This window comes from Malus sylvestris, chromosome 5 (genome assembly GCF_916048215.2).
Source record: "Malus sylvestris chromosome 5, drMalSylv7.2, whole genome shotgun sequence".
Lineage (NCBI taxonomy): Eukaryota > Viridiplantae > Streptophyta > Magnoliopsida > Rosales > Rosaceae > Malus > Malus sylvestris.
The window spans coordinates 42,561,318-42,588,372 of NC_062264.1; the positions used below are offsets into that span (position 1 = coordinate 42,561,318).

The following is a 27,055-nucleotide window of genomic DNA, read 5'->3' on the forward strand; positions in this document are numbered from 1 at the left end:
CAAGAAAAAGAATGTACCCATATAAGTTTAAAAATGAATTAGAAAAAAATTGAATAGATTTTATATAAAAAAGGGTACATTTTACTACAACAAATTGATATATTTAAGAATGGGTACATTTAAAATTTAAAAAATTAAAAAATTACATAAATGGGTACATATAAGATTAAAAAATTGGAAACCTTTTTATAAAAAAATTAAGGGGTACAAACTTATTTTAAATAATTTATTTATTTTGGAAATGTTTTGAATTGAAAATTATTTAGGAGTTTAATAAAGGTGTGAGTATTAAAATCCTTAATCAATTATTAATTTTTAGAGGAAATTGTAGAAATAGTCCCTCAACTTTAACCCAATTGGAGCAATGATCCCTCAACTTTACTTCCATGACCATTGGCCCCTCAACTTGTCAAAATGTGTAGCTATGGTCTTTTTCCTTAACATCGTCAATAACTTTGTTAAATTTAGTCATGTGTGTGGCACATGACACTGAATGTAAGGGCAATTTAGGAAACAAATTATTTCCCAGATAAAAGCATCCCCATCCCCAGCTTGAAGTCCATACCCATCCCCAGTTTGAATTCCCATCCCCAGGTTGAAGTTGAGACTAGTGAGAAAGGACTATTTTCATCATTCAGTTCTGGGTATGGTTATGGATATGGATACCGCCCACAACCACAAACAAATTATTCATCATATTCATACTCCTCTTCTGGCGGCCATTCTCCACCTGGATATTCTTCCTCTGGAGGATAACAGGTCTCCTATGCTGGTGGATATCAACCCGCAGGTGGTTATTCATCAGGTTCAACAGCTTCAAATCACTCTGAAGGTAATCGAATCACATTTGTCACGAATGTATTCGTTTTGTAACTTTATAAAAAATTTGGTTTATCATTAATTATTGAGAATTACATTACTTTCAATTACAATAAAGCACACCAGAGGATGGGTATGCTATGGGTATTGAATTCAACCTGGGGTGGGTATCAAATTCAAACTGGGGATGGGTATGGACTTCAAGCTGGGGATGGGGATGCTTTTATCTGGGAAATAATTTGTTTTCTAAATTGCCCTTACATTCAGTGTCATGTGCCACGCGCATGACTGAATTTAATAGAGTTATTGACGGTGTTAAGGAAAAGGACCATAGCTACACATTTTGATAAGTTGAGGGACCAATGGTCATGGAAATAAAGTTGAGGAACCATTGCTCCAATTGGGTTAAAGTTGAAGAACCATTTCTACAATTTCCTCTAATTTTTATTTTAAAAATTATGTAACTGACATGTAAATTTATTATTGCATTAATGCTAGGAACCTTAATCAAAATCTGAAAAGTAATAAGGTTAAAATTAAAGAATATTAGTGACTAAGGACCGGATACTAATTTTCATATGCATGTGTGGCTTGCAATTGCAGGAGTTGAGGTTTTGGCAAATGAGTATACAGGTCATGCTTGCGGGAGAGTAGAGGTGATGCCTAATTGCCAAGAAAAGATATGCAACGACTTGTGTCTGGAAAAATATGCAAAGGGTGTTGGTCTCGATGCTAAAGGCTATTGCAAGGGCGATAAATGTCTTTGCATTTTCCCCTGTTAGAAATAAATTTAGTGATTTAAGATAATAAGGTTGATTCAATTAAAAAACCACCAGAGTATTGGTTTAATATTAATTATGTACTTTTTCCAAATATTACTAGAAAGAAAGGGCCACCATATTTTCCTATATATCTTCAAAATTTTAACTTTATAATCTTTCTTGTTATCTTCACGAGTTGTAAATAAAGTTATTCAGAAGCAGATGATGTTTTACCTCCACGACAGAAAGAAATCATTCTTATGCACAATGATGCTTTTTCCTAATTCTCCTCCCTAATAACTAACTATTTAATTCACTAACGCTATTATTTTACTAAAAAAGGAAGTTATTTATAAGAGTAAATTGTAGTAATGGTCCTTCAATTTTAACTCAATTGGAGAAATGGTCAATCAACTAAAAAACCGTGATCATTAGTCTCTTAACTTATCAAAACGTGCAGTTATGGTCTTTTTTATCAATTTCGTTAGAACTTCCGTCAAAATGAGTCAATTGTCACGCATGTGAGGCTGAATGAATGACAAATATGGAAAATTAAAGGAGAAAAATTGTAGCAATGATCCCTCAAAGTTAATCCAATTGGAGAAATGATCCCTAAAGGCTAACTAGCTAGTTAAACCCTAGTAGGAGAAAATTAAGCACTCAACTAATTTTTAATCATCTCACATATTAGGAACTCTCGAAACAATTCTCCGAACCAAAAAACAATTTGAAACCTTTTGTGTCATATATGAAGCGGGAATTGATCTGTGGGAACGCTCCAATTGAGTTCAAACCATGATTATCTAGCTCAGGAAGTATTGCCAAGCAAAACTCCATGTTTACAGACTCATTCTCCACAACAAAGAAAGTAGCCCATACTCCAAATTCAGATCGGCATTGTTGTCGAAATGGAACGTGATCCACGGATATCCCTTAAAAGCTTGCTTATTCACCACCTCGTAGCACGGCTCCAAAGGCGGAAATCTGCTAGGGATCTTCCTCACGATTGCTTCCCCCATCGCTGAGAACACTGCTTCTATACCCTTCACTAACACAAAATAAGCAGGCTTCAGAAGCGTAGTCATTGGCTGGCCTGAGTCAATTATAGTTCCCCCGGTTCTGTCAGGTTGAACGGCAAAAACCTCCGGCGGAATGTTAAGCCTACCGCCCATGATGCTTATTAGTAAGTTTACGTAGTACAATGACGCGTCGTTGTATTTCCTCAATGCTGTCACACTTAGGTCGGGTTTTCCACTATGTCCGCGCCAAATTCGAGGAATGAAGAGGTAGGGGCCGCTTGTGGTTCGAGTCTGAAGCAGTACGATAACCGGCCGTCGCTTTAGCCGGCAATTGAGTTACAAACGACCGCGAACCAAAACCAGGACCCAGTATACCGTACATTTTATTGCCGTCTTTATCAAATGCAACCTGACAATTAGGATAAAATTAACATAGGCATAAATAAAAAATTGACGTTCTGTATATATAACATACATACCCCACTGTTATCCATGTTGCAACCAAACACTAAATCTCAAACAAGCTCTCTACTGCCCGGAGGGCCAGTACTACTCTCAAAACTGAGCGTTTCGGATGCAAGAACACCTTGAACAGTGGTATGGCCGTCACCATAGGTTCTTATAAAGGCACAAAACTCTCCGTCGCAGTCAGCCTCGCAAAGTGGGTGGTTTCTGCACGGCAGAGGCTTATATGAAGAAGAAGCGCTGATAGGAAACGGTTCATCTACCGATTTAAAGCAATGGGTGCGACATCCATCGCATTGGAGCCAAGTGAGATCGCTCCCTGTGTCCACCAAAAGGTTGTATGATTTGTATTGCGGAGCAGTAGAAAGTGTGCCTACCCCGATTCTGACGTGGTAGGATGCCAAGTCCTGAAAATTGTTAAAGATCATATGGACTGTTTCAGGAGTGAAGGAATCAAGTGTTTGATTTTTTTTAGATGCTAAGGTGGTCATGAGGTATTGGGCACGTGCTAACTGGTGAGCAAGATCTTGGATTCTTTGTTCATAAGTGAGGTTTGGCTGGTAGAAAGGTGACTCTGGGGAGTTTCGGCTGATTAGCTTAAGGGTCAAGCCATCAGGTTTTGCAGTGACTCTGTGGCATGGTGGTAGCATTAGGGCTACTAACAAAGTTGATAGTAGGGAGAGGAAAAGAGGGTTGATTGTTGCTTCTGCCATTTTTGTTGCACTTCGAGATATTATCTTACTGAGTGACCTATGACACAATGTGAATGAACACTGAGGCGGAATGTAAAATTATAATCTCCATAATTCTATTCATAGTACAAAGGCTTATACATTCAAGCCTGTAGAGTTGTGTACAACTAGAATCTCTCCAAATCAGGAATATAAAAAATAGAAAACTTCATTTTAATCCTTAAAAAAGATGAGTTTTAGATTATAACCATATGTAAGATTAAAATCCAATTTTAGTCCCTAGCACATTTAGGGCTGGTTTGGTATTGTTGTGCTTTGAAAAAAAAACTGCTATGAGAATAAGCGGTTGTGCTGTGAGAATAAGCGGCTGTGAAATAAATCAGCAGAGTGTTTGGTAAACTTTTTTGTGAAAGTGCTTTTGGAAAAAAAAAGCAGTCTGATAGTTGGTCTTTTCATTAAAGAAGCATTGTAGCTCCGTGTGCTTTGAAAAAAAGCCAATTTTCCAAAGCTGCAAATAGCAGCTTCATCTTTTTCTTTTGATTTCAGCTTATTCTTACAGCAGCTTCCAAAATAAGCCATTTTTTTTCAGTTTACCAAACACCTAAAACCCTCACAGCTTTTTTTCATGGATGTTTTTTTTAAGCACCTCACTCCCAAACCACCCCTTAATCATATCATTTATTAGTTGTATTTTGATGTTTTATTTTATGCTCTTATTTTTATTTTAATGTATTAATTACATTTAAATTTAATTTTGATTTCATTCATCATAATATATTTTAATGTCTACATTTAGGCAACTAATTTTTTTATAATATATATTCAGATAACAATTTTGTATGTTCTTTATTTAGGTACATTAATACATTTGAATACTTTGGTATATCCATCGGTACAAACATGTAGCTACATTGATTCAATATAATGCATTTCGGTCAATATAATGTATATCGTTACGTACACTTTGGTACACACATTTGAGTATCGACTTTTAGGTACATTAATTCAATTATTATATTTCGGTAAATACATTTAGGTACATACATTTTGGTATTGATATTTAGGTACATACATTTTCGGTATTGACATTTGGGTACATACATTTCGGTATTGACATTTAGGTACATACATTTCGGTATTGACATTTAGGTACATTAATTCAATATAATACATTTCGGTACATACATTTAGGTTCATTATAATATATTTCGGTACAATCATGTAGGTACAAATATTTCAGTACAAAAAAGTCAATTTTATATATTTTGGCACAATCATTTCTGAACACTTATGTATTTATATATTTTTGTATCACAATTTTTTTTTAATATTTTCTCATTTACATTCATTTCTAATTAAAAAAAAACTAAATATGTGCATATTAATAAAATTAAAATTTAATATGGAGAGATTAAATAAAAATACACATTAAATAACAAAAATTTAATGTAAATTTTGATAAAAGTACACTCAAGGGATTAAATTGAATATTTAATCTAGCACCAGGTTTTTTTTAAATTTTAATCTTTTGCAGGGATTAATGTTCAAAAACCCCTATAAAAAATCTCTCCAGATTAGGAATACAAAGAAAGTTGAATTATAATATTAATTACTAAGCTTAAGAGAGATTATTTTCCTTAGCTACTCCACTAACACGGAATAGTAAAGACTGACAAATGCATTTCAGTCTCCCCCTGGCCACAAGTCTAACTTCCACACCAATAGCGGATTTCGAACCCAAGACCTTGAGTTTTTACTTGAAGTAAGCCTCGCAATCCACCATTTACCACTGGGCCACCAGTTCGTGGTTATTAATTTTCACGTGTTAACTTGACGTAATATCCCTTGTCTGGTTTTTTTAATTTTTAATTTTTTATAAATGTCTTCGGTAAGTTTTTATAATGAATAAAATAAAGGCATGTTGGAAACACAAAAGACATTTAAAGAAAGAAAAAACTTATATAAGTACTGTTGTAAACATATTTAATTGAAGAATTATAGAACACGAGAGAGGTGCGGCAACAATAGAGAGTGAGAGATTTGGTAAATTTTGAGGTGTGTGTGTCTTATCCCACTCTTGTTGTGTCACAGCCCGTCCCGGAATTTTAATTCCGAGGACGTGAAAAGACCAAAATGCCCTTAAGCGGGACTAAGGGGCGAAAATTTAGCAATTGGATTTACATTAGTATGTTTAAAGTTGTGTTTGGGATTTAAGTAGGGCCTCCTACCCTGATTCCCTCCTCATTTCCCGTATGTACTCTCTCTCTCTTCCCTCACGACTCTCTCACTCTCTCTGTCACTCTTCTTCTCCGTTCGAACCAAACCAACCACAAAACCACCCTAAACTTCTACCAACGACGGAGTTAAGACCACCATCAAACTCCTGGAACCTCCACGATCACGATGGTATCCATTTCAGGTAAGTTTTGCTTCGGAAAACCCCTAGTTTCCAAGTTCCCGTGAAGAGTACTGTTCATTATCTTCGAATTGGCTTTGTTTTAGGTGAAACCAAGCTCACAGTGAGCTTAAGGAAGTCCCAAGGAAGCTCGGAGTGCTTCGTTGGAAGTTTTTGGACGTAAGAACACGGAGATCGACAAGTTCAAAGTTTGGCCGGAGCTTTCGAGGCTCTTTCCGGCGAATCCCCGGCGAGTTAGGAGTTGAGGTAGGTATCAATCTCTTCGTCTCGTCAAGTACTACAACTTTCCTTTTTGTTTCACTCAATTTCGTTAAGTATTGAAGAAGTTATACTCATTTGAAAAATACCCAGTTTCCGGCGACCTCCGAGGCTTTCGAGGCAGTTTCCAGCCAAACCACGGCGAACTAGGTGTTTTGCAAGGTACCATTCTCTTTGTCTCTTCAAGGGCTACAACTTTCGTTTTTGAATCACTTGATTTCGTTGAGAAATGACAAAGTTATGGCAATTTGAAAAACTGCCCAGAAAACGGCCGCCGGAAAAACCAGTTCGGCGACCCAAGGAAGAAGATGATGCGCGTGGGGGCGCGTGGGCCGTTCTTGTCTTGGCGCGTGGGAGCGCGTGCTACAGTAAAAAATTATTTTAAAAATATGTCGACGTCCGTGACGTCGAGTAGATCACTGTGGTATATTCATATACCCAAATTGAACACCGTATGAGAAAGTTATTAAGGATTGTTGGTTAGGTGTTCGAATAACGTTTTATAGTTTTCACATTTAGGTAAAAATGTGAATTGACGATCCGACCGTTGGATGGTAATGAAATTTTAGGAGGTTATCCTAGAGATATATTGTGGACCTCTGGAAGTTATGGATTTAAAATCTGAGTGGCAGATCTTCCGGATCGAACTACGTAGTGACGTATTTTATATAAGTTATATATTCTATCACTATGAATTCTGAGGTTGGATTTGATTACTATTCTAGGCGGCGATCGTCGTGACGCCTTGATGTGTGGTGCTAGGGAGTTGTTGGACGAACTCCAGGTGAGTGGGCAGTTTTGTTTTCCGTATATATATATACTTGACGTTTCCCAGAAATTGAATTGAAATGAAAATATGTTTAAAATGAAATGCATATGAGTTATGTGGAAAAACGGGAAGTGAAATACCATGCATAGAATTGATATGAAAAGTATATAGAAATGTGAGTTGAAATGCCATACATGAATTGATATATGATGCATATGTATGAATTGGTGCGGTGGACGCACAGGTAAGAATTGATTTATGATGCATATGTATGAATTGGTGCGGTGGACGCACATGTAAGAATTGATTTATGATGCATATGTATGAAATGGTGCGGTGGACGCACAGATGAGTATTTAATTACTGTTATGATGATGATGATATATATTGAGCTCAAATCCTGCACCATGGTTTAGTGCTTATAGTATTCACCGCATCGCACGCTCGCCTTGGATCCAAGTAGATGCTAGTCGTACAGTCCACGCGGAGTGGGTACGACAGACCAGTCGCGAGAGTGTTAGTGAGATTCCGACTGGTGGGTGACCTTAGATTATGTGCACAGATGATTTATGAGAAGCACTAGAGCGTAACTTGTGTGCAGAAGGCCGGACGGGTCACAGAGGTGACTCCGGTAGAGTGATAATGATAGATTTTGAGCTCTAGGTTCAACCGTATAGGGCTATTAGAGGGCCTACGGTTGATTACTTTCTTGCACCTGATATGATTTATGTTGATGCATTCATACCTTATTAATGTTGAGATGATGTGGCATGGCATAATTAATATGAGAAATGTTGAGATGATGTGGCATGGCATAATTAATATGAGAAATGTTGAGATGATGTGGCATGGCATAATTGTATGAAAATGTTGAGTTAATGAATTGAAGTATTGAGAATATATATATGTATATTTATATTTTATATTTCTGGGAAAGTATACATGTTTTACGGAGAGGGGTTACAACGTTTTGAGAAATGTTTGGATTTGGAAAAGAATTGTTTTACTGACCCACTCAATTTTGGTTTTGCGCCCCTCCAGGTTCAGGAATCACAAAGGTGTGGTGACTACGAGGAATTTGACGGTGTTCTGACAGATTGGACAAAATTAGGACTCACCTTCGGGTGTATCAACTTATAAATTGTATAATTAAAGCTTCCGTACTGTGCAAATGGTTACGTCACTCTCACGTGACGGCCAGCATGCCCTCCTTCGGGACGGGGTGTGTCATGTTGTGCCTTTGTTAGTAGTAGTAAGAAAGTAAATTCCTTACTTTTTAGGTATTACAACTATAATCAACTATCTAAAAGATACTATAGAATCCTAATAAGATTTACACAATCACATTACTAACTTCATTAGGACTACAAGAAGTAAAAATTTGAATGGCGAAATAGGATCCAATTTTATACTGAATTAGGCAATAATCTGCAAATTCAATGAGAAAAATACCAATAATCTGTACAGAGCATTCTTATTGCCAAATTTCTAACTTTATTTGTGATCTAAGATTACTCTAAGCTTGCTTACTTGGTTTTGATTTGTTTTGTTTTTCTTTTTTCAATTTATAGGAATTTGCCGTCTATATGACAGAGAATAGAATATTAAGGGTTGAATGAAGCTTTTTACTTTAAGTTTAGTGCCCAAATCATTAAAAACAAAAAGTTTGGACCGTCGATTCTGTGAAAGAAAAAACAAAAAAAAAAGAACTTCCTATGTCACTGCTCGTGTGATCGATGATGTAACGGATAGGAGAACCTCAAATTTGCTACACTAAAGTGTGACATTGGGCTTGGCCAGCAAAAAACCGAACCAAACAACTGACTTTGTGAGAGAAGATGTACTAGCCCCACGTTGGGGCAAATCGGTGCGTATCTTTTAGTTAGTGTTTTGATTTACAGTCCAAATTATATTTGCTGTAACATTTAGTTATTTTTTCTTCTTTTTTAAAAGGAGAACAACTGATGGCAAACTACAATTATCCACTAATTCCGGAGGTCGGAAAGATATTTCAGTCTTCTCTTGACCACAAGTCTGGCTTCCACATTGTAACATTTAGTATAATAGTTATTGGCGACAACGAAAAACAAATTTTTCTGCTTACCACCAACAACTATCTAATACAATGCATAGGTTATATGCTGAATTCAAATAGAGAAGAACATGTAAAGTTTGTGTTTGATTAGCAACGAAACTGATGGCTTAAGACCATCCGATAACAGCGACAAGAACATAAAGCAGAAGCAGTGATAGGGGGTACAGAGTGTATGCTAGAATGCTTGTCCAAAATGGGAACTTTCTGCTGCAGCTGGTAGAAAGACCAACCGCTGTCGAAATAAGTAAAACAACTAAAACTTCAGCAGAGACGTCCCATGATAAATTGCGTATGTAAACAAGGGCCAAAAATATGACCAACCCCAAAATGTTGTTCATGAACACCGCGTTGTAAATCTGCAGAGAACAATTCAAATGTTGGATAATGTTGATTATATGAGGTTGCAGTGTTGTGTTTTGGCTCACCAAAAGTGTTAGGGACTGATTTTTGGAGTAGAAATCGGTGAAAATAAGTATCTTACATCATAAGACGCTTAAGTGTGTAATAGTAGTAAACAATATATTTGAGTTTATGGAGAGAAACAGACCTCAGAAAGTGTTAAAGAAATTGCATTCTCCGTTCTGTCTCTGGCAGACGTTACTGACGTTAGTGCCAGTCTGTAGTTCGTAGACAAGGGTATCACAACATAAGAGACCACGAAAGAAGGGATGCTTGCAGCTGTGGAGAACTCTTGGAGACTTACCATGAGCGGCATTGAAAGAAAGACCGTCATGGCAGTTCCTAGAATAATTAGAAAAACAGCCTTCAGGAGATTCATCCACGATTTATCAGCACCCTTAGTCTTCTTTTTCTTAGAGATCAGCGGCGTCTGCTGATCTTCCATAGTTTTCTCATTCTGCAATTGCAATTTAATGACCCGGATGAAAATCTAGTTTTTCTAAGCATTGAAATATAGTCCTATCAGGAAAAAGTGGGCATCAGAGCAAATGTGCTCCTCCCCTATGCAGGTAATTTCAAGTCCCTCTTCCGGTGGTTTTACATTGGTTTAAAGTAAAATATCGTTTGTCAAAAAATATACTTATAGTCCTACTAGGGCTGAACTTATACCTTTGAATTATTTCTTCTGAAAAGCGATTTATGTTCATGACCTTTACTGTTGGCAGAGGGCATAATTGGATCAATCCATTTTGAGATTCCATTCACAAAGTCCGTCTCAGCTATTTGAGCGTCGCCAGAGATATCAAATAGCTTCATCACTTCTGCTACATAATCATCGTCATCCAGACCAAATTCTTCTATTTGTATTCCTAGGATCAATGCTCTAAGTTCATCTGCTGATATGGATGTGTTATGATTCTTGTCTATTCTATGGAACAGCCTGCAAATAAATTTAGAAAACGACTAAATGATGAAATCATGGCATTTCAGTGATTCAGGTGGAGTGAACTAAAAACAGAAACTGGGTACTTACCCTTTTATATTGGATACATTAGGGTTTCCGCGTACTGTCAGAAGACTTGGCAGTATGTTTTCCGATCTGTATTTACGCATCAAATATTCATGCCTTCTGCTCTGAATCCATGGCTGAAAGAACTGCATAGTTGTTTTCTATCAGTTAAGAAGTTCACAAATACAACATTTCTAACTTACACTGAGTTCATCATTGCTTGAACAATCAGAAGTTTTCTTCGGATTCTTATTATTTCAGTCGTTCAACTAAGTATTGCCGAGCCAAATTTTATATTCTTGAAATTTTGTCTTACCTGGTAGATGAAGTAATTGGCAAGGAATGCAGATGCAATCAGTAAAGAAACTAAGATCACAACTCGAACTGCTCTGGTTGAAGTCAAGATTTTTGCCAGTTGAAGAATGAGAAATGGGATCAACGAGAGCATCATGATTCTTGCAGTATCTCGGGTTTCGACATCAGTTCTTATTCCAGACCCTGCACAGCCATGTTTACTTATACATCAAGTTATCATATTTTAGATCTTTTTGTCTCAGTGAGTGTGTTGATTAGTGTTTGTGGAAATCAGATAAGAAGTAAACCAGTTAAACTGAAGGGTTTCTTATTTTCTGGATTTGATGAAGTTTGAGAATCCGAGAGGTCGTAGCTGCCGAAAGCAACAACAGAACCCCAAATTAGGGTAAGAATCATGATTGTTGATCCTGCAAGCATGCCCATGTTCATTTCTGCCATTTCCTCCACAGTTGTTGTAGTTGCTGTAACTCCGGTTACTGGAGAACAAAATGTAAATTTTTGTTACGAATTTACAACACATATTACATGTCATCTGTATTTCTACTTTGATTTAAAACCAGAACTTCTGAACATCTATCATGAATCTTTGTCATGAATTTACAAGACATATTACATATCATTGTTGACTTTACATTTTCTTATAGTTGTAGTTCCCCAATTTAACACTTGTTAACGCAGTGAGAAATACTCGGACGATTTTTTTTTTTCTTCTTCAAAATGGTGCTTTACTTGTCTATAACTATGAAACGAAGTTTGGCGGGACTTATTTTTTAATAGTAAGCCGACATTCACCTCTCCCAGACCCTGCGTAAAGCAGGAGCCTTGTGCACTGGGTACGACGATTCATACAAAAAATATAGCATAATAGATTTCATGGAGGAGAGGAAGACGATCGATGAACTAATATAATAAACAGTACATGCTAAGGCTTGAGAAGGAGCAAGAAATTAAGGAGCTTACCAAGAACCATTCCAACTTGTGGAATCAAGCCAAGCATGTGGAAAGCACTAGCACCAAAGATACCAGTCCCAAACAGCTCAAAAAAGAATTCAGATCCTTTTGAAACATACTGATCTGCAAGGGAGAGCAAGACCTCGTAGACGATTATCAGGGAAAGCAGCCCCCAAACTGAAGTTGCACAAGGCAAGAAGCCATAAGTTGGTTCACAAGTCACAGAATCTGCTTTAAGATTCAGTGCTTGGAGGATCGAAGATTGGCTTATTACGTCGTTTATTCCATCTGATATAAGACCGGAGTCTCTAACAATCCGGCCACTTCCCAAATGGACTAGTTGGAGGACCAGGAAAATGATGAACAAAGCTTGTCTAGACATATCCTGAGACACTTAGCTCTGTAAATGAAAAAATGTGAATGAGAAGGAAAACTTGCTACTTGTTTAGGTTTGAATGGAGATCAATACCATGCAAATTGTGGCATCAGGAAAAATGGACAAAAACTCAAACAAGTTGTGTGACATGAGCAAAATCCGTCTTTTCCTTCCTATGGATTTTGAACAAGTAGGAACAAAAGTTGGTAATTTATAGAATGTAGCAGGTTTGCAGAAAAAGCTACCTGCCTATTTGGATTTTAAAATAATTTTACCAAATATATTCTTCTATACTTACTCCACAATGCCATTAATTATTGCATAGTTTTGGATTAATAAGTAATGACTCACTGTAAATATAAATGCACACATTCATCTAATTATGCACATATAAGTTTAGGCTAGTTCGTCAGAACTAGGGGTGGGCAAACGGGTACAGGAATCGCGGGTCGGGGCGGGTAATCAAGGTTCAGGACGGGTACGGGCCGGTTCTTAATTTTTAAAAAGAGAAACGGGGCAGGGTGGGGCGGGGCTTTAGAATTTTAGGGGCGAGCTGAGTCCAGAATTATAAAAAAAAGGGTACTCGAGGACCCGTTTGTGTAACATCCCAATTTTGAAAAGATTACTGTCTCCCAGGCATCCCGTGACAGTTCTCAATCTTGAGAACATTGCCACCTTGTCTCACTCACTCTCTCTTATCTCGATACTTCTATCTCTGCAACTCTCCATTCATCTCCCATCTCTGCAACTCTCCATGCCTCTCATTGTTTATTATCCCCTCATCTCTGCAACTTTCCTTCCCAGAGCAGACACACCATACCCACACCCACACCCCATTGCGACCTCCACCACACCCATTTCTGCAACTCTCATTCCCGAAGCAGACACACCATACCCACACCCACACCCCACCGCGACCTCCACCACAGTGTCTCACACCTTCTCAGAGGCTCTCGTCACTCTCATCTCCTCAGTCTTCTCCCTCTCTCGCTCCCCCAGTCTCTCTCTCCCGACGCCTCTGTCTTTGATTTCACATTGGATCTGTCGATTCTCAACCTCCTCCTTCTCGATCTCTTTCTCCCTCAGTCTCTTTCTCTCCCGACGCATGTGTCTCCGATTTCTCACACCTTGGATTTGTCGATTCTCAACCTTCTCCCTCTCGATCTCTCTCTCCCAGCCTTCTGATTTTTTTGATTTTTTTGATTGTTTGTTTGGTTTGAGAATCGTCGAAATGTTTGGGAGAGTGGTGGATGAGGACTCAGGGGAAGATTTAAAAAGCCTCGGCAAACTTGCCCCCACGTAAGTCTTTGTGTAACATTCCACATTGCCTAGGGGAGTGATACTTATATGTATATTCCCATCCTTACCTAGCACGAGGCCTTTTGGGAGCTCATTGGCTTCGGGTTCCGTAAGAACTCCGAAGTTAAGCTAAAAGAAGGCCAGAGCACTCCCAGGATGGGTGACCCATTGGGAAGTTGCTCGTGAATTCCCAGAAACAAAACCGTGAGGGAATGGTAAGCCCAAAGCGGACAATATCGTGCTATGGTGGTGGAACGGGCCCGGGATGTGGTGGACCCGGGCCGGGATGTGACAAAATGGTATCAGAGCCAATTCCTGGCCGGAAGTGTGCCGATAAAGACGTCGGGCCCCTGAGGGGGGTGGATTGTGATATCCCACATCACCCAGGGTAGTGATCCTTAAATGTATATTCCTATCCCTACATAGCACGAGGCCTTTTTGGAGCTCACTGGCCTCGGGTTCCGTAGGAACTCCGAAGTTAAGCGAGAAAGAGGCCAGAGCACTCCTAGGATGGGTGACCCACTGGGAAGTTGCTCGTGAGTTCCCAAAAACAAAACCGTGAGGAAATGGTAAGCCCAAAGCGGACAATATCGTGCTACGGTGGTAAAGCGGGCCCGGGATGTGGTGGACCCGGGCTAGGATGTGACTGCGCTTGGTGAAAGTATTATGGAGAAATCATTCAGTGGAAGAAGCTACTTGGGAGATAGAGGATCGAATGAGAGAGATATACCCACGCTTGTTTTATGATTACTAGTGGATGTATTGGTTGTATGTAATTTCAAGGATGAAATTTTATAAGGTGGGGAGATTGTCACAACTCGTCCCGGAAATGTGTGTTATTTATTTAATGACGGCGTGAAATTACCTAAATACCCTTGGACGTTGAGAATTATTATGGCATGTTGTGGTTTAAACTTAAGATTGTGGACCAATTAGCTATATTCCTCTATTGTTGGACCCAATTAGAACTAAGTGTTCTCTTAGTTGTGATTAGTGGCATTTGGACCACACACCCACATATCTTCTCTCTCCTTCCCGTGTCATCTCTCTCTCACAGACTCTCTCTTTCTATCTCTCTTCTCTCTTGTACGGACAACTCCCAAGCACTATCTACCATTCACAGATTGAGGAATTTAAAGTCACTATCGTCTTCCTGGTGACTCCACGAGTCAAATGGTAAGCCCAAAACGGACAATATCGTGCAACGGTGGTGGAACGGGCTTGGGATGTGACAAATGGTATGAGAGTTAATCCTTGGCCGGAAGTGTGCCGATGAGGACGTCGGGCCCTTAAGGGGGTGGATTGTGACATCCCACATCGCCTAGGGGAGTGATCCTTAAATGTATATTCTCATCCCTACCTAGCACGAGGCTTTTTAGAAGCTCACTGACTTCGGGTTCCATAGGAACTTCGAAGTTAAGCGAGAAGGAGGCCAGAGCATTCCCAAGATGGGTGATCCACTGGGAAGTTGCTCGTGAGTTCCCAAAAACAAAACCGTGAGGGAATGGTAAGCCCAAAATGGACAATATTGTGCTACGGTGGTAGAGCGGGCCCGGGATGTGACAAATGGTATCAAAGCCAATCCCTAGCCGGAAGTGTACCGACGAGGACGTAGGGCCCCTAAGGGGGGTGGATTGTAACATCCCACATCGCCTAGGGGAGTGATCCTTAAATGTATATTCACATCTCTACCTAGCATGAGGCCTTTTGGGAGATCACTGGCTTTAGGTTTCGTAGGAACTCCGAAGTTAAGCAAGAATGAGGCCAGAGCATTCATAGAATGGGTGACTCACTGGGAAGTTGCTCGTGAGTTCCCAAAAGCAAAACCGTGAGAAAATGGTAAGCCTAAAGCAGACAATATCGTGCTACAGTGGTGGAACATGCCCGGGATGTGGTGGACCTGGGCCGGGATGTGACAAATTGAATGGTAAGCCCAAAGCGGACAATATCGTGCTATGGTGGTAGAACGGGCCCGCGATGTGGTGGACCCAGGCCGGGATGTGACAAATGGTATCAGAGCTAATCCCTGACCGGAAGTGTGTCGATAAGGACGTCGGGCCCCTAAGGGGGGTGGATTGTGACATCCCACATCGCCCAGGAGAGTGATCCTTAAATGTATATTCTCATCCCTACCTAGCACGAGGCCTTTTGGGAGTTCACTGGCTTCGGGTTCCGTAGGAACTCCGAAGTTAAGCGAGAATGAGGCCAAAGCACTCCCAGGATGGGTGACCCACTAGGAAGTTGCTCGTGAGTTCCCAAAAATAAAACCGTGAGGGAATGGTAAGCCCAAAGCGGACAATATCGTGCTACGGTGGTAGAGCGGGCCTGGGATGTGGTGGACCCAGGCCAGGATGTGACAAATGGTATTAGAGCCAATCCCTGGCCGGAAGTGTGTTGACGAGGACGTTGTGCCCCTAAGGGGGGTGAATTGTAACATTCCACATCGCCCAGGAGGGGAGTGATCCTTAAATGTATAATCCCATCTCTACCTAACACGAGGCTTTTTGGAAGCTCACTGGCTTCGAGTTCCGTAGGAACTCCGAAGTTAAGCGAGAAGAAGGCCAGAGCACTCCCAGGATGGATGACCCACTGGGAAGTTGTTCGTGAGTTCCCAAAAACAAAACCGTGAGGGAATGGTAAGCCCAAAGTGGACAATATCATGCTACGGTGGTGGAACGGGCCCCGGATGTGGTGGACCCGGGTCGGGATGTGACACCTTGTGCTTATATAAGTTTGATTACAGTGGCATGTTGATTACCGTCTTATTGTTAAGATCCTACGTAAAGAGAATTGTTCGATCGATATCAAACAACTTAGCTTGATCCTTATGATAACCGTCATTTTCTTGCCTTGCATTTGTTAATTTCTTTTCATTTATGATAACCACCATTTGGTAATATATCAACCTTCATAATTAATGATGTTTATGTATGAGCTTGTCTGATGGCTTATCATTTATTAATTTGTATTCGTATTGATTCATTCATGATCGTTGATGTTTTATTGGACAGAATTGAGAAGGCAAAGCTTGGATTTGGCATGAAGGTCCCCAGAATGGTTGTGTGAACATTCACTTTGCGATTTAAATCTTGTATGCTTCGAGTCTGTAAAGATGATAATGGTAGGTCAATCATCGTTTAAATTCTTGGCGTGTTCTTGGATCCTATGTGTTCGTTAGTTGTTCATACATTTGCAACTCTGCGAATGTAGGTGATATGTACATTGTATCATCCAGTTGTGTCCAAGTCGAAGATCTAGGATTCTAGAGGATGGCGAGTCTGGAAGGGGTTCAAAACCGGAAAAAAAAAAGAAAAAAAAAGGAAGGACCCGTGGACCCGTCCCGAACCGGCCCGTTTGAAACGGGCTGGGTTAGGTCTGGTTCCAGTGATCAGATTTGCGATACCCGGCCCGGCCTCGCCCGTGCCCACCCCTGCCCGTGCCCACCCCTAGTCAGAACAATGTACATGTATTTTTGCATCTAAAGATCAAATCTCCTTCTCGATAAAATAGTTTAAAATAGAAGAAATTGTAGTAATGTTCCTTCAACTTTAACCCAATTAAAGCAATGGTGCCTCAACTTCCCCGTCGTTGACAGCCTCTTCCCTCATACCATTTCCCACAATTCTCTTCCAGCAATCTCGCACATACCGAGGAGGACAAGGAGCCATGGTGGATGGACTCCGCAGACAAACTGATAAAGTACCCCCACAGCCATGACACACTTTGCTTAGCCTCATCTGTGTGGCAGGTGATTTATTTTGATGAAATTGACGAAAATGACCATAGCTGCATGTTTTGATAAGTTAAGGGACCAATAATCATGGGTTTTTAATTAATAGACTATTGCTACAATTTACTCTTTAAAATATATATCATCTTATAACTCTGATGAATTAAAATAACCACGTAGTAACTAAATACTTTATATGGATGACATGTTAAGTTGGATTGAAGATAAAGCAAAACAAGTATTCACCCGAGGAGAAGACTAACATACTAACATGTCATGATTCCAACGAAAAGTCTGTAGAAACGAATTAATAATATAGCCGAGCTACCAACACAAATCCATATGAAGCTTCATCAGTGAGCTGTAGTCCTAATTATCTACGGAATCTGAATTAAATAATCAAAGTACTGAGCATTTTCAATGCCAACTTGGTCTGCGGACTGCACAGTGGTACAAGTGGGTTGATTTATAAGAAATAGCTTGCTTTCTAGTTTTTTCTTTCTTCATCACTTTAAGGAGCTTTGTATCCCATGCATACGACAAGATCTGGACTAGTAGTTAAGATAATCAAGATATTTTTAAACAAAACGCTATTTTAAATTATCATGAATTACTAGAAAGTAAATTTGAACTCGAACGTAAAAGTACATGCACACCACCCAACTAACTAGCCCAACACACATATCTTATAGTCGTAATCTTATGGTCGAAGCAATGCTCTACAAGGACCAAGTAGCCGTCTAAATACCCATGTACGTCCACATGGTAATGGGTTTAATAAGCATTTAAGAAATTTTAGAGCAATGGCTTGTTTGTAAGTACTTTTAAAATGATTAAGAGTATCTTTGATTAAAGTGTATGTGGAACCAAAAATCGTTAGTAAACATGTAAGCAAATTCTGAAAAAACGTTTCAAGTACTTTTAGAATTCAAAAACAATTTCACTAAATGTGTTTTCAGTCATTTTATAAGCAAACTCTAAATCATTTAATAAAAAATTTGGAGCAAAAGAAAATTTAGATGTCACAGCATATATGACAGAGTGAACTGTATCAATAAGCAAGCAAACCAAACACAAACAGCCAAATTAACTCCATCTGCCCTGTGTTCATTTGCAATTCGATGGCTTTACCAAGAACCCTCCAAATTACCAATGGTGAAGCCGCAGTGAGAGGCGGTTTTATAGGGAAGGAGTGAGATATCGTCAAGGATGACTTCTCATTAAAATTTACTTTTACGTAATTTTATGGAGAGTACTAACTATCTCAACAGTTTAGCGCTCGACTCTCGATTATTTTTATTTTTACGAAAACTAACCAAAAGTAATTATTTTTTTTTAGTTTTAATGAAAAATGATAAATAAAGGTGTAGTGAATAGTATCAAAGAAAGGTAAAAATATGATTTTTCGTTAAAAGTGAACAGTACCGAATGGAGTTTTAACGAAACACTTCCGATATTGTTCACTTTTAACGAAAAACCACATTTTTACCTTTTCCTAGTACCATTCACTATACCTTCATTTGTCATTTTTCATTAAAACTAAATTTTTTTTGAACTTTTCGTTAGTTTTCATTTTTTAATATTGTGTTGTTTTGATAAGAGCAAGATGAGATTCTTTTTAAAAATGAAAACAAAATTTTTGCCTCGTTTGGAAATGTTTTTGAAAGTGACTAAAAGTACTTTCATAAAGGGTGTTTTTTAATTCAATCATTAGTTAAAATGCAAGTGAATTCTAAAAAAGCACTTGAAATACTTCCTGCAAGAAGCACATAACTAGTGACTCTTGCACAAAGCATTTAAAGTATTTTTGAACCCAAAAATAATTTCATAAAAAACGCTTTCATTCAATTTAAAAGTACTTTCAAATGAGTCATTATAAAAATTAAAAATTAAATAAATAAATAAAAGAACTGAAAATGAGCATGCAAGTGGTGAGGTAATAACACTCCAATTCAACCTAATCCATTAGTGAATGGTTTTGTTTGGAACAATTGGTCCATTTGGTTGCAACAAAGAATGAAACTTGTAAAAGATACAATTTACAGACAAATTTGAAATGGTGTTAATCCTTTTGGGTAAATTTTACTAATAAGAACATAAGCACGTTTTATTTACAACAAAACTCCAGAACCAAGTTATATCAAGGTCATTAGGTTATAATGAGCAACACCGACACCTACGGCAGGATTAGCGAACCATCGAGTTGAGTCGCTGGTGCTGGTAAAAATGTGGAGCTGCCTCTGTGAGCCAAGAAGGATCTATCGAAATCACATTCCGCATGTACTGCTTGTCGGTTGAGACAAGGGAATGGTACAGAACCCACTTGGGATTAACTCTGCAAGCAAAATGAATCAACACAGCTTAAGAACGTCTACGACTAAGCTCTAATAGAAAGATAGTGACTGAAAGGTGAAAAGAATAACTGTTGAAACGTCGCTGCTTAGGTCCGGCGAAGCATAATTTAAGAAACGTAATTTAAGAAACATATATGCGATTAAAGTTAAGAAAGCAGCAATGGATGGGAGGGGGGGGGGGGGTATTCAAATGAATAGCAAGCAGTCCCTGAGTAAATAATTCTTACCTGAATAACACGGATGATGGGTGAATATAAACTTCTTGAGAACCTCTAATAGTCTTGTACTTGCCGTCGTGACTTGATGCCTTCAGAGTTCAGACAACGGAACAGTTATCAAACAGTAAGAAAATTTTATACAAGCCATCATGGTATAATAAAAAATAAAAAATCTAATAAAAGAGGACAAGGTGAACTTAAAAGTTTTAACCGGAAAGAAAATGGTTGAAACTCATAAAACCAAAAGAAATAAAGCATTAGTGCAAAAGTAACAAAGAAAATTACTCACATCTAATCGACATGCATTAGCGAAAAACCCACTAGTAATTGCCTTCCTCACTACCTGCAAGATGTAAACAGTAGAAACATTCAGATACCAGAAAAAAGAAAGCCCTTTACCACCCCAAAAAAATTGAAAACGATAAAATTTCCAGGTTTCTAGAAAAGTATGCTCTCAAATGAGGACCATAAGAAAATGAATGAGTCATACTTGGGTTGGGAACTTCGGATGCTTGTTGCCAATTGAATTGTAAGAAAAACCGTTTCTTATTTTTATACTGAATGGCAAAAACTTACCACTGTGTCTCTTTCACAAGATATCAAGACAACGCCTAATCTCTGAGCCGTTCTTCTGAGTTGTCCTCTAATTTCAATAACCTTTTTCTGCACAAAAGAAATATGTCACTTAAAAAAGGTGCATCGACCACCGTCTGGGAAATTGATCAATCCAAATACTGATACAAACCATGGCTTGGTAGTTTACAAAGTTCCTATGGCACCACTGCGGTGATTTACCAGACTGAAGAAATCCTTTGTAGACATTTAGGAAACTCACGTGGTCGCCCTGCATGGAATCAAGAATATCAAACAGGACAGCACTGAGCATAAAAAGATTAGACAAGTTGAAAATATATTCCATTAAAAAATTTGAAATTTAGTACCTCAGCAGCCGCAAAATTCAACTTGGCTTCATCCAGTTCCTTCTGCGATCCCCTACCCGAAACCCAGATAGTCTGCAGGACGAACATTTTAATTGTGAAGTACTGAATGGAAGATTTCTTTTCAAGTAGCATTTGTCTACAAAGTACAAATTGAGATATTTTCTGTAAATGCAACCTAAATATATATGCATATTTAGGTCGTTCTTCAATAATTTGATTCTACTGGTGAGTTGGAGAGAAGAAAAATGTACAAAACATTCAGTAGTGTTAAGAGAATTAATGGGATTTACTTGAATGGAGAGAACAGCAGCAATGGTAATTATCTCTTCTGAACACCCCAGTTCACCTGAAGATAATATCATTTTTGCAATCATTGGTTCCTACAAAACATTTAATTTAACCAAATTAGTCAAATTCTTATTTACAGCAACCAGTACAGAAGTGTGAACATTAAAAAAAATATGAAGAATTTCAAACGACAAAAACGACATATGAAACCAGTATTTTCACAACTGCTTCACTAAATGCATTTGAGAAGGTGGTTCGCTCAAGAAAAGATATTAGTGGGAGATATAAAAAACGAATGCAACTGTCATCCTGCATTCCATTAATTGTGGCATACAAATCCAATATGACAACAAACTGGAATTATTGTGCGGAAGCAGAAAGATCACACATTTCATCTGCAACATACCAATGGAAACTCAGCAATTTGAAATCCAGTTGGCGAAGTAAGTTTTGCATCATCATCTAGGACTCCAAGTGAATAAAGCACTTCAAGCGCTCGAACCATTGCTTCGGAAGAAGGAGATGCTGGCCAATCAAAACCCAGGATATTATCTATTCCCAAGGCTTTTAACTGGAAGGCAAGAAGACACTATTAGCATCTACGTTCCAGAAGAAAGCTCTCAGCTCATAGTCAATTATTAAACATCAAAGTAATGCACACAAAAGAATCACTAAGTCTGGAGGCATGAGACTCATGGAAAATTTGATTAATTTGAAACGAATATTCTAAAATTAAGTTCATAGACTATTGTATGTCCTAGAACTATGGGATAGCCGTATCACATATTTGAGACATATACAGGGTGCTCTAGATGGAGGCCTACTGGCAATGAAAAGCATGGCCTTGCACCATAAGAGAATACCTGAATCACACAGGACACAAGATTTGACCTCTGTATCTCTGGAATCCCCTCATCAGACATTTCCTTTGCAAAATACTCTTCCGTATATAGCCTTGTTGTAGCCATGGAAACATTAAGGGGAAAAGAACTTTGTTAGGACTCAGAATTAGCTTAAAGAGAAATGGTTATTAGTTTATAAAGCATCCATCAAACTAGTCTTATCAGGACTTATTCTGTATCTGTTGCATATTACTTCTTATGGGAAGTATATCTCTGTCAGCCTATATAATAACCTTGTAGGAGCATAAGATTGATAACTTGTCTATAAACTTAAACTCAAAAGTGATTTTCTTTTTATCTTTTAACAATAATATACCTGTTCTCGAAAATTTTGAGGAGTGTCTTAGAACTAACTGCATCCGCAAAACTAACACATTACATAAGGTCTTTTCACAATATGGCACAAGTTCGTGGAACAACAAAGTGAAGTAAAATAACCATGAAGGGTGCAGACCTGTAACATTTCCCAGGCCGAACTCTTCCAGCCCTACCAGTCCTTTGTCTAGCAGATGCCTTGGATATTGGTGCCACTACCAGATTTTCAATATCTGTTATCTATGAAAAGTAGATATAGAGTAACAAAAAAATAAGAACAGTCAGATAGGCCTTGGATATCCATGTTCCAGTGTCAGCAAGAATCACCAGTTCAAAGATTCTTATTAAACCAAACAAATTACATAATCTTCAACATAGCAATTCTTATATGTAAGTGGCAGGAAGGCAAGTCCTGCAGTCAGTATATACATTAGGCAATGAACATACTCGCTTTAATAAATGTGTGCATGTGAGAGAGAGAGAGAGAGAGAGAGAGAGAGAGAGGATGAATGTACCGGGTTGTAGAAACGCTGTTTCGAGAACCCACTGTCAACAACATAGACAACGCCCTGTACCAATTAAAGGAATATGGCCAGATTATGATGCAGTGCCTAATTGCTTCAAAGTGAAAACTTAAGTCTTACAGCTATCATCCTATTTAGCTTATGCGTTACCTCCAAAGTTATTGACGTCTCTGCTATATTGGTTGATATCACTACTTTCCTCTTCCCTCTGGGGGTAGGAGTGAACACCAGCTCCTAAAAAGCAGAAAAATAGAGGCCAAAATCAGAATTTGAAAGTAATTCGCAAGCCAGCAAGAATAGTCTACTTCATCTAAGCACACAAAGTGTAGCAAACCTGCTCAGCACGTGGAAGTCCTGAGTAGAGCGGCACAAGCATCAATCCTGAAACATGAAGACACAATCCTTATAAAAATTGATGCATGTAGCAGAATCTTAAACTTTACATTTTTAAACCCTAAACCCTACTATTCCAAATTACACTATTTGGAACTTGGATTTTTAAAACAAATATTTACTATTAGTAATAAATTAATAATAAATCTGCTAAAGATTCTGCACCTGATGAGTTCTTTCCGCGGTTTTGAGCTTCTTCAGTAATCAGCTGCACAGCAGCATCAATATCATCTTGACCAGTAAGAAAAACCAGAATATCTCCCATTGGTTCCTATACAATAAAATCAGTAAGGTTTGGTAGTAGAACTGAAAATATATGCATGTACACATGCAGGATGTTCATGAATGTAACAAACTGAAAACCTGTCATTTCGTTATACAAAGAAAATTTTTAGAGTCATCCAAATATCAGCTACCTGGTCATGGATCAATAATACAGTTGACACAGCAGCCCGAAGATAGTCAGAGACAGGCTCCTCCACATAATGAATTTGTACATTAAACCCTCTACCCTGAAAACAAAAAGAACTTGTTGATGTCTCAGTTTTTATATAACTAACTGACAGTAGAGTAAGCTCGAAACTTTTTGCACCGCCATATAAAGTTTCTTCTGCGATGAGTGAATGAGTGAGAGAGAGAGAGAGAGAGAGACAGAGACAGAGAGAACCATTATCTTACGGGAACTTACCTCAACTGATAGGACTGCAGGCTCCATATTTGGTCCAAGATCCTCTCCGTCTGGTCTGCGACGACTTTTTCTGGTTTACCATAAAACAAGATATCAACACTAACGTTTCAAGTTTATTATACACAAATGTTCATGATATACACAGACAAATGTAATGGCAGAATTTCTAGGTGTATTTTACCCCCGACAAAGAACAGTGTGAATATAAATTTGCCAACTTTTCACTTTTCAGGGCAGTGATTACAATCCACAGAAAACTAAGTAATCACAAGCAGGCAATTGTATACTAGTAACCCAAAGAACGAAAGAACAAAATCATGTGATCAAATGCTAAAAACAAACCTGGGCTGAAAGAAATCAGACATCGACTTTGCTTGAATTGTGGCAGATGAGATAATCAGACGCAGCTCAGGTCGGCGTCGTTGGATCTAGAATTTCAGGATTCAACAGACATATCATAAAAACGCCAAAAGAAAACACTAAAAACCCAAAATCTTTTGTTGTTTTGTAAGGCAACAGGATATGATTTTTTAGCTGATACCTTTTTCAGGAGACCCAATAAAATGTCAGTTGCGATAGACCTTTCATGAGCCTCATCAACCATTATGATGCTGACAACCAAATCAGAAGAGATTGTGAGGAAAATGAAAGTTAATAGAAAGATAGTAATAATATTAATAACCATCTTTTTCATGCAAATAACTCCCCCTTCACCAAAAACAAATACAAAACAAAAGAAAAAAGAAAGAAGTCCTAGTTAATTTTCTACAAGCCACAGGCCCACAACCTATCAATGTAAAAAGACATGGAATTTCACTTTGCACACCATAAGGAATGGGCAGCAAGTATGTCATATCTCATTATCAAAGACACTTTTGTATCAGTTCTAGGAAGGCAGTAAATACTTTACAAAAATGATAGCTAGTACCTATATTTAGTCAAAAGAGGATCATCCATCATTTCCCTGAGTAGCACACCATCAGTCAAAAACTTTATCATAGTTACACCCTGCGCTGCCAGAACAGGAAAACCATCATTCACGACATGGAACTACAAATCTGATAAATGGCATTGCAGACAATCCAACAAGAGATATGGTATGTGAAAAGGCAATCCATCAAGAGAAAGTCAGAGCTTAAAATGATTAATAATGGGTCTCATTGTACTTGTAACATCTTCAAATCTTATAGTGTAGCCAACTTCCTCCCCAAGCTTGACCCCCATTTCTTCCGCGACCCTTGCAGCAACTGCCTGCAGAACAGTACCACCATTTAGATGTAAAAAAATGTGTTACTCAAAGGAAACCTTAAGAATCAGCTTTAGTTAACGCCATCAATATTAGTCCATAACATTTACTGTCAGTTGTGTAAATTCATAAAGTTTTTATCTTTAATGTCTACCGGGTTCGGATGTAAGTTTAAATAAATAAAGCGGCCAAAAGTTTCACTTTTTCCTTAGGAGAGGAGAACCAGTAACTTTCTACCAAGACATCTCTATAAAAGTATTTACAAACTAAAAGCTGCATAACAAGAAAGATAAAGAGGGTTCGATGAAGCATTTAATTCAACATTGAAATTCAGGCAATAAGAAATCTTCAATGCAAAGATTTTCAAGCACGGTTTGAACATTCACGCAAATACCACAACTTTCAGATGACTTAGAACACCTTAGTAAACCTGGGAATAGCTACCTGATGAAATTAATGAAACAAATTATGCAAGCAATGCTATGCTTAATAAACTGGGAATAGCTAAAACCAATGAATCACCTGGACAGCCAGCCTCCTTGGCTGGGTGCACGCTATAACCCGCCCTCCGTCAGCCCAACCGGCTTCTTTGAGGTACTGCAATTCCAGTAGACATATCATAAACACTTTGAACTCACTTCAATTCATCAATTCAATAGAAATTCTGAATTCGAAACTAACAAATAACACCAAAGCTCCACTCGGGTTATTGAAAGGTATGAAAAAAAAAATCTTGGCTTTCAGAAAAAAGAAGCAAACCTGAGGAATTTGGGTGGTTTTGCCGCTGCCCGTTTCGCCGACTACGATGGTGGTGGCGTGAGTCTCTACCAGGTAAAGAATGGCGGTGCGGTACCGGAACACGGGCAGCCTTTGCCTCTGCCGCTCAATGTTCGCGTACCCAGAAAGGGAATTGAAGAAAAGGACACCGCCCTCTTCGTCGTCGACGAGGCGGGGCTTCTCGGTCCCTGGTTTCCAGAACTGCGACATTGTTATGGCTCTTGCTTTTTTCCTCGGCGATTTCTTCCGTTGGGGTTTTAGAGCTTAACAGGTAGCTGCTCGCTCGAACTCGGCACGCAGGGCAGTCCAACTGTTGGGCTCCAACACCTGGACCTGTCGCGTTTGGACTTTCAAGCTCCCCGTTTGGTTCGTTTGCCTAATCCCCAACCCACTCGAAACCAGCATATAGATAAATAGAAGAGTTGGGTCTTAACCTTAAGCCCACTCACATACAATAAAAACTAGCCCCTCTGCAAGCGTTGAAGACAATTTCGTTTAATGGACTTTTTTGTTGCTTTCTATTTGATTTTTCGAGTCGAGTTGGATTGGCCCGCCCATTAGGGATCGGTTGCTCTGGCTTGGCGGGCCAGGTCGAGTTGGGCCCTCATACATTTTTTAATAATGCGAATGATTCTTTGGATATGATCGCACACGAGAAAGGATGACATTAAAAATAAGGATATCAAAGTAAAGTAAGAGTGGCCGCAATTGAAGAGGAATGCTTAGGAAGACTCAGAGACTTCAAGAAAAAACATAGAGTATTTGGAGCTAACGGAAGACTTAGCACAAAACCAAAGACAGTGTTCTAGAATTCATATAGTCTACCCCATTTAATAGGATAAGACTTTGTTGTTGTTGTAAATGTGGGCATAGTTAAAGCCCCATTAATGATGTAATCCATTCCAAAGACTGCCATGGAAAATAATTTACCGATAAACAATTCCTTGTTGGAGATAACATATAAAAAGAAAAAAAGAATACAAAGAGAATGGGAATAGATAAGAGTATCTATTATTCACATTAGATAGCTTATTTA

General features: G+C 38.6%; 3 protein-coding genes and 2 long non-coding RNA genes across 6 annotated transcripts; 2 read left to right on the forward strand and 3 right to left on the reverse strand.

Moving 5' to 3' along the window:
* Positions 1-2,834: 2,834 nt before the first annotated feature.
* LOC126622936 (aspartic proteinase CDR1-like) lies at positions 2,835-3,777 on the reverse strand. Its single transcript, XM_050291609.1, has 2 exons — positions 3,121-3,777; positions 2,835-3,008 (listed from the first exon to the last, which is right to left on the reverse strand). The coding sequence occupies exons 1-2, from the start codon at positions 3,775-3,777 to the stop codon at positions 2,835-2,837; spliced, it is 831 nt and encodes a 276-aa protein (XP_050147566.1).
* A 2,246-nt stretch (positions 3,778-6,023) lies between these two features.
* On the forward strand, positions 6,024-6,729 carry LOC126622255 (uncharacterized). The gene is made up of 3 exons (XR_007623385.1): positions 6,024-6,175; positions 6,259-6,418; positions 6,524-6,729. It is a non-coding gene; the product is annotated as an uncharacterized LOC126622255 (long non-coding RNA).
* Positions 6,730-6,785: 56 nt separating this feature from the next.
* On the forward strand, positions 6,786-8,386 carry LOC126622254 (uncharacterized). The gene is made up of 2 exons (XR_007623384.1): positions 6,786-7,214; positions 8,241-8,386. It is a non-coding gene; the product is annotated as an uncharacterized LOC126622254 (long non-coding RNA).
* A 969-nt stretch (positions 8,387-9,355) lies between these two features.
* LOC126622241 (sodium/calcium exchanger NCL2-like) lies at positions 9,356-12,539 on the reverse strand. The gene is made up of 7 exons (XM_050290927.1): positions 11,978-12,539; positions 11,305-11,493; positions 11,019-11,200; positions 10,727-10,848; positions 10,363-10,633; positions 9,842-10,150; positions 9,356-9,650 (listed from the first exon to the last, which is right to left on the reverse strand). The coding sequence occupies exons 1-7, from the start codon at positions 12,348-12,350 to the stop codon at positions 9,402-9,404; spliced, it is 1,695 nt and encodes a 564-aa protein (XP_050146884.1). The 5' UTR covers positions 12,351-12,539; the 3' UTR covers positions 9,356-9,401.
* A 6,766-nt stretch (positions 12,540-19,305) lies between these two features.
* LOC126622239 (probable pre-mRNA-splicing factor ATP-dependent RNA helicase DEAH9) lies at positions 19,306-26,275 on the reverse strand. Of its 2 annotated transcripts, XM_050290925.1 has the most exons (22): positions 26,002-26,275; positions 25,765-25,839; positions 25,163-25,247; positions 24,925-25,009; positions 24,538-24,607; positions 24,339-24,424; positions 23,997-24,066; positions 23,725-23,820; positions 23,474-23,579; positions 23,250-23,296; positions 23,066-23,149; positions 22,907-22,960; positions 22,531-22,631; positions 22,038-22,128; positions 21,581-21,745; positions 21,177-21,266; positions 20,887-20,958; positions 20,691-20,789; positions 20,522-20,608; positions 20,235-20,288; positions 19,955-20,034; positions 19,306-19,708 (listed from the first exon to the last, which is right to left on the reverse strand). In XM_050290925.1, exons 1-22 carry the CDS (start codon positions 26,227-26,229, stop codon positions 19,561-19,563), a joined length of 2,073 nt encoding a protein of 690 aa, XP_050146882.1. In that variant the 5' UTR covers positions 26,230-26,275; the 3' UTR covers positions 19,306-19,560. The 2 variants fall into 2 exon arrangements, with proteins under 2 accessions (XP_050146882.1, XP_050146883.1); XM_050290926.1 differs by lacking the exon at positions 26,002-26,275 and having other exon boundaries at positions 24,925-25,004; positions 25,765-25,804.
* Positions 26,276-27,055: the final 780 nt, after the last annotated feature.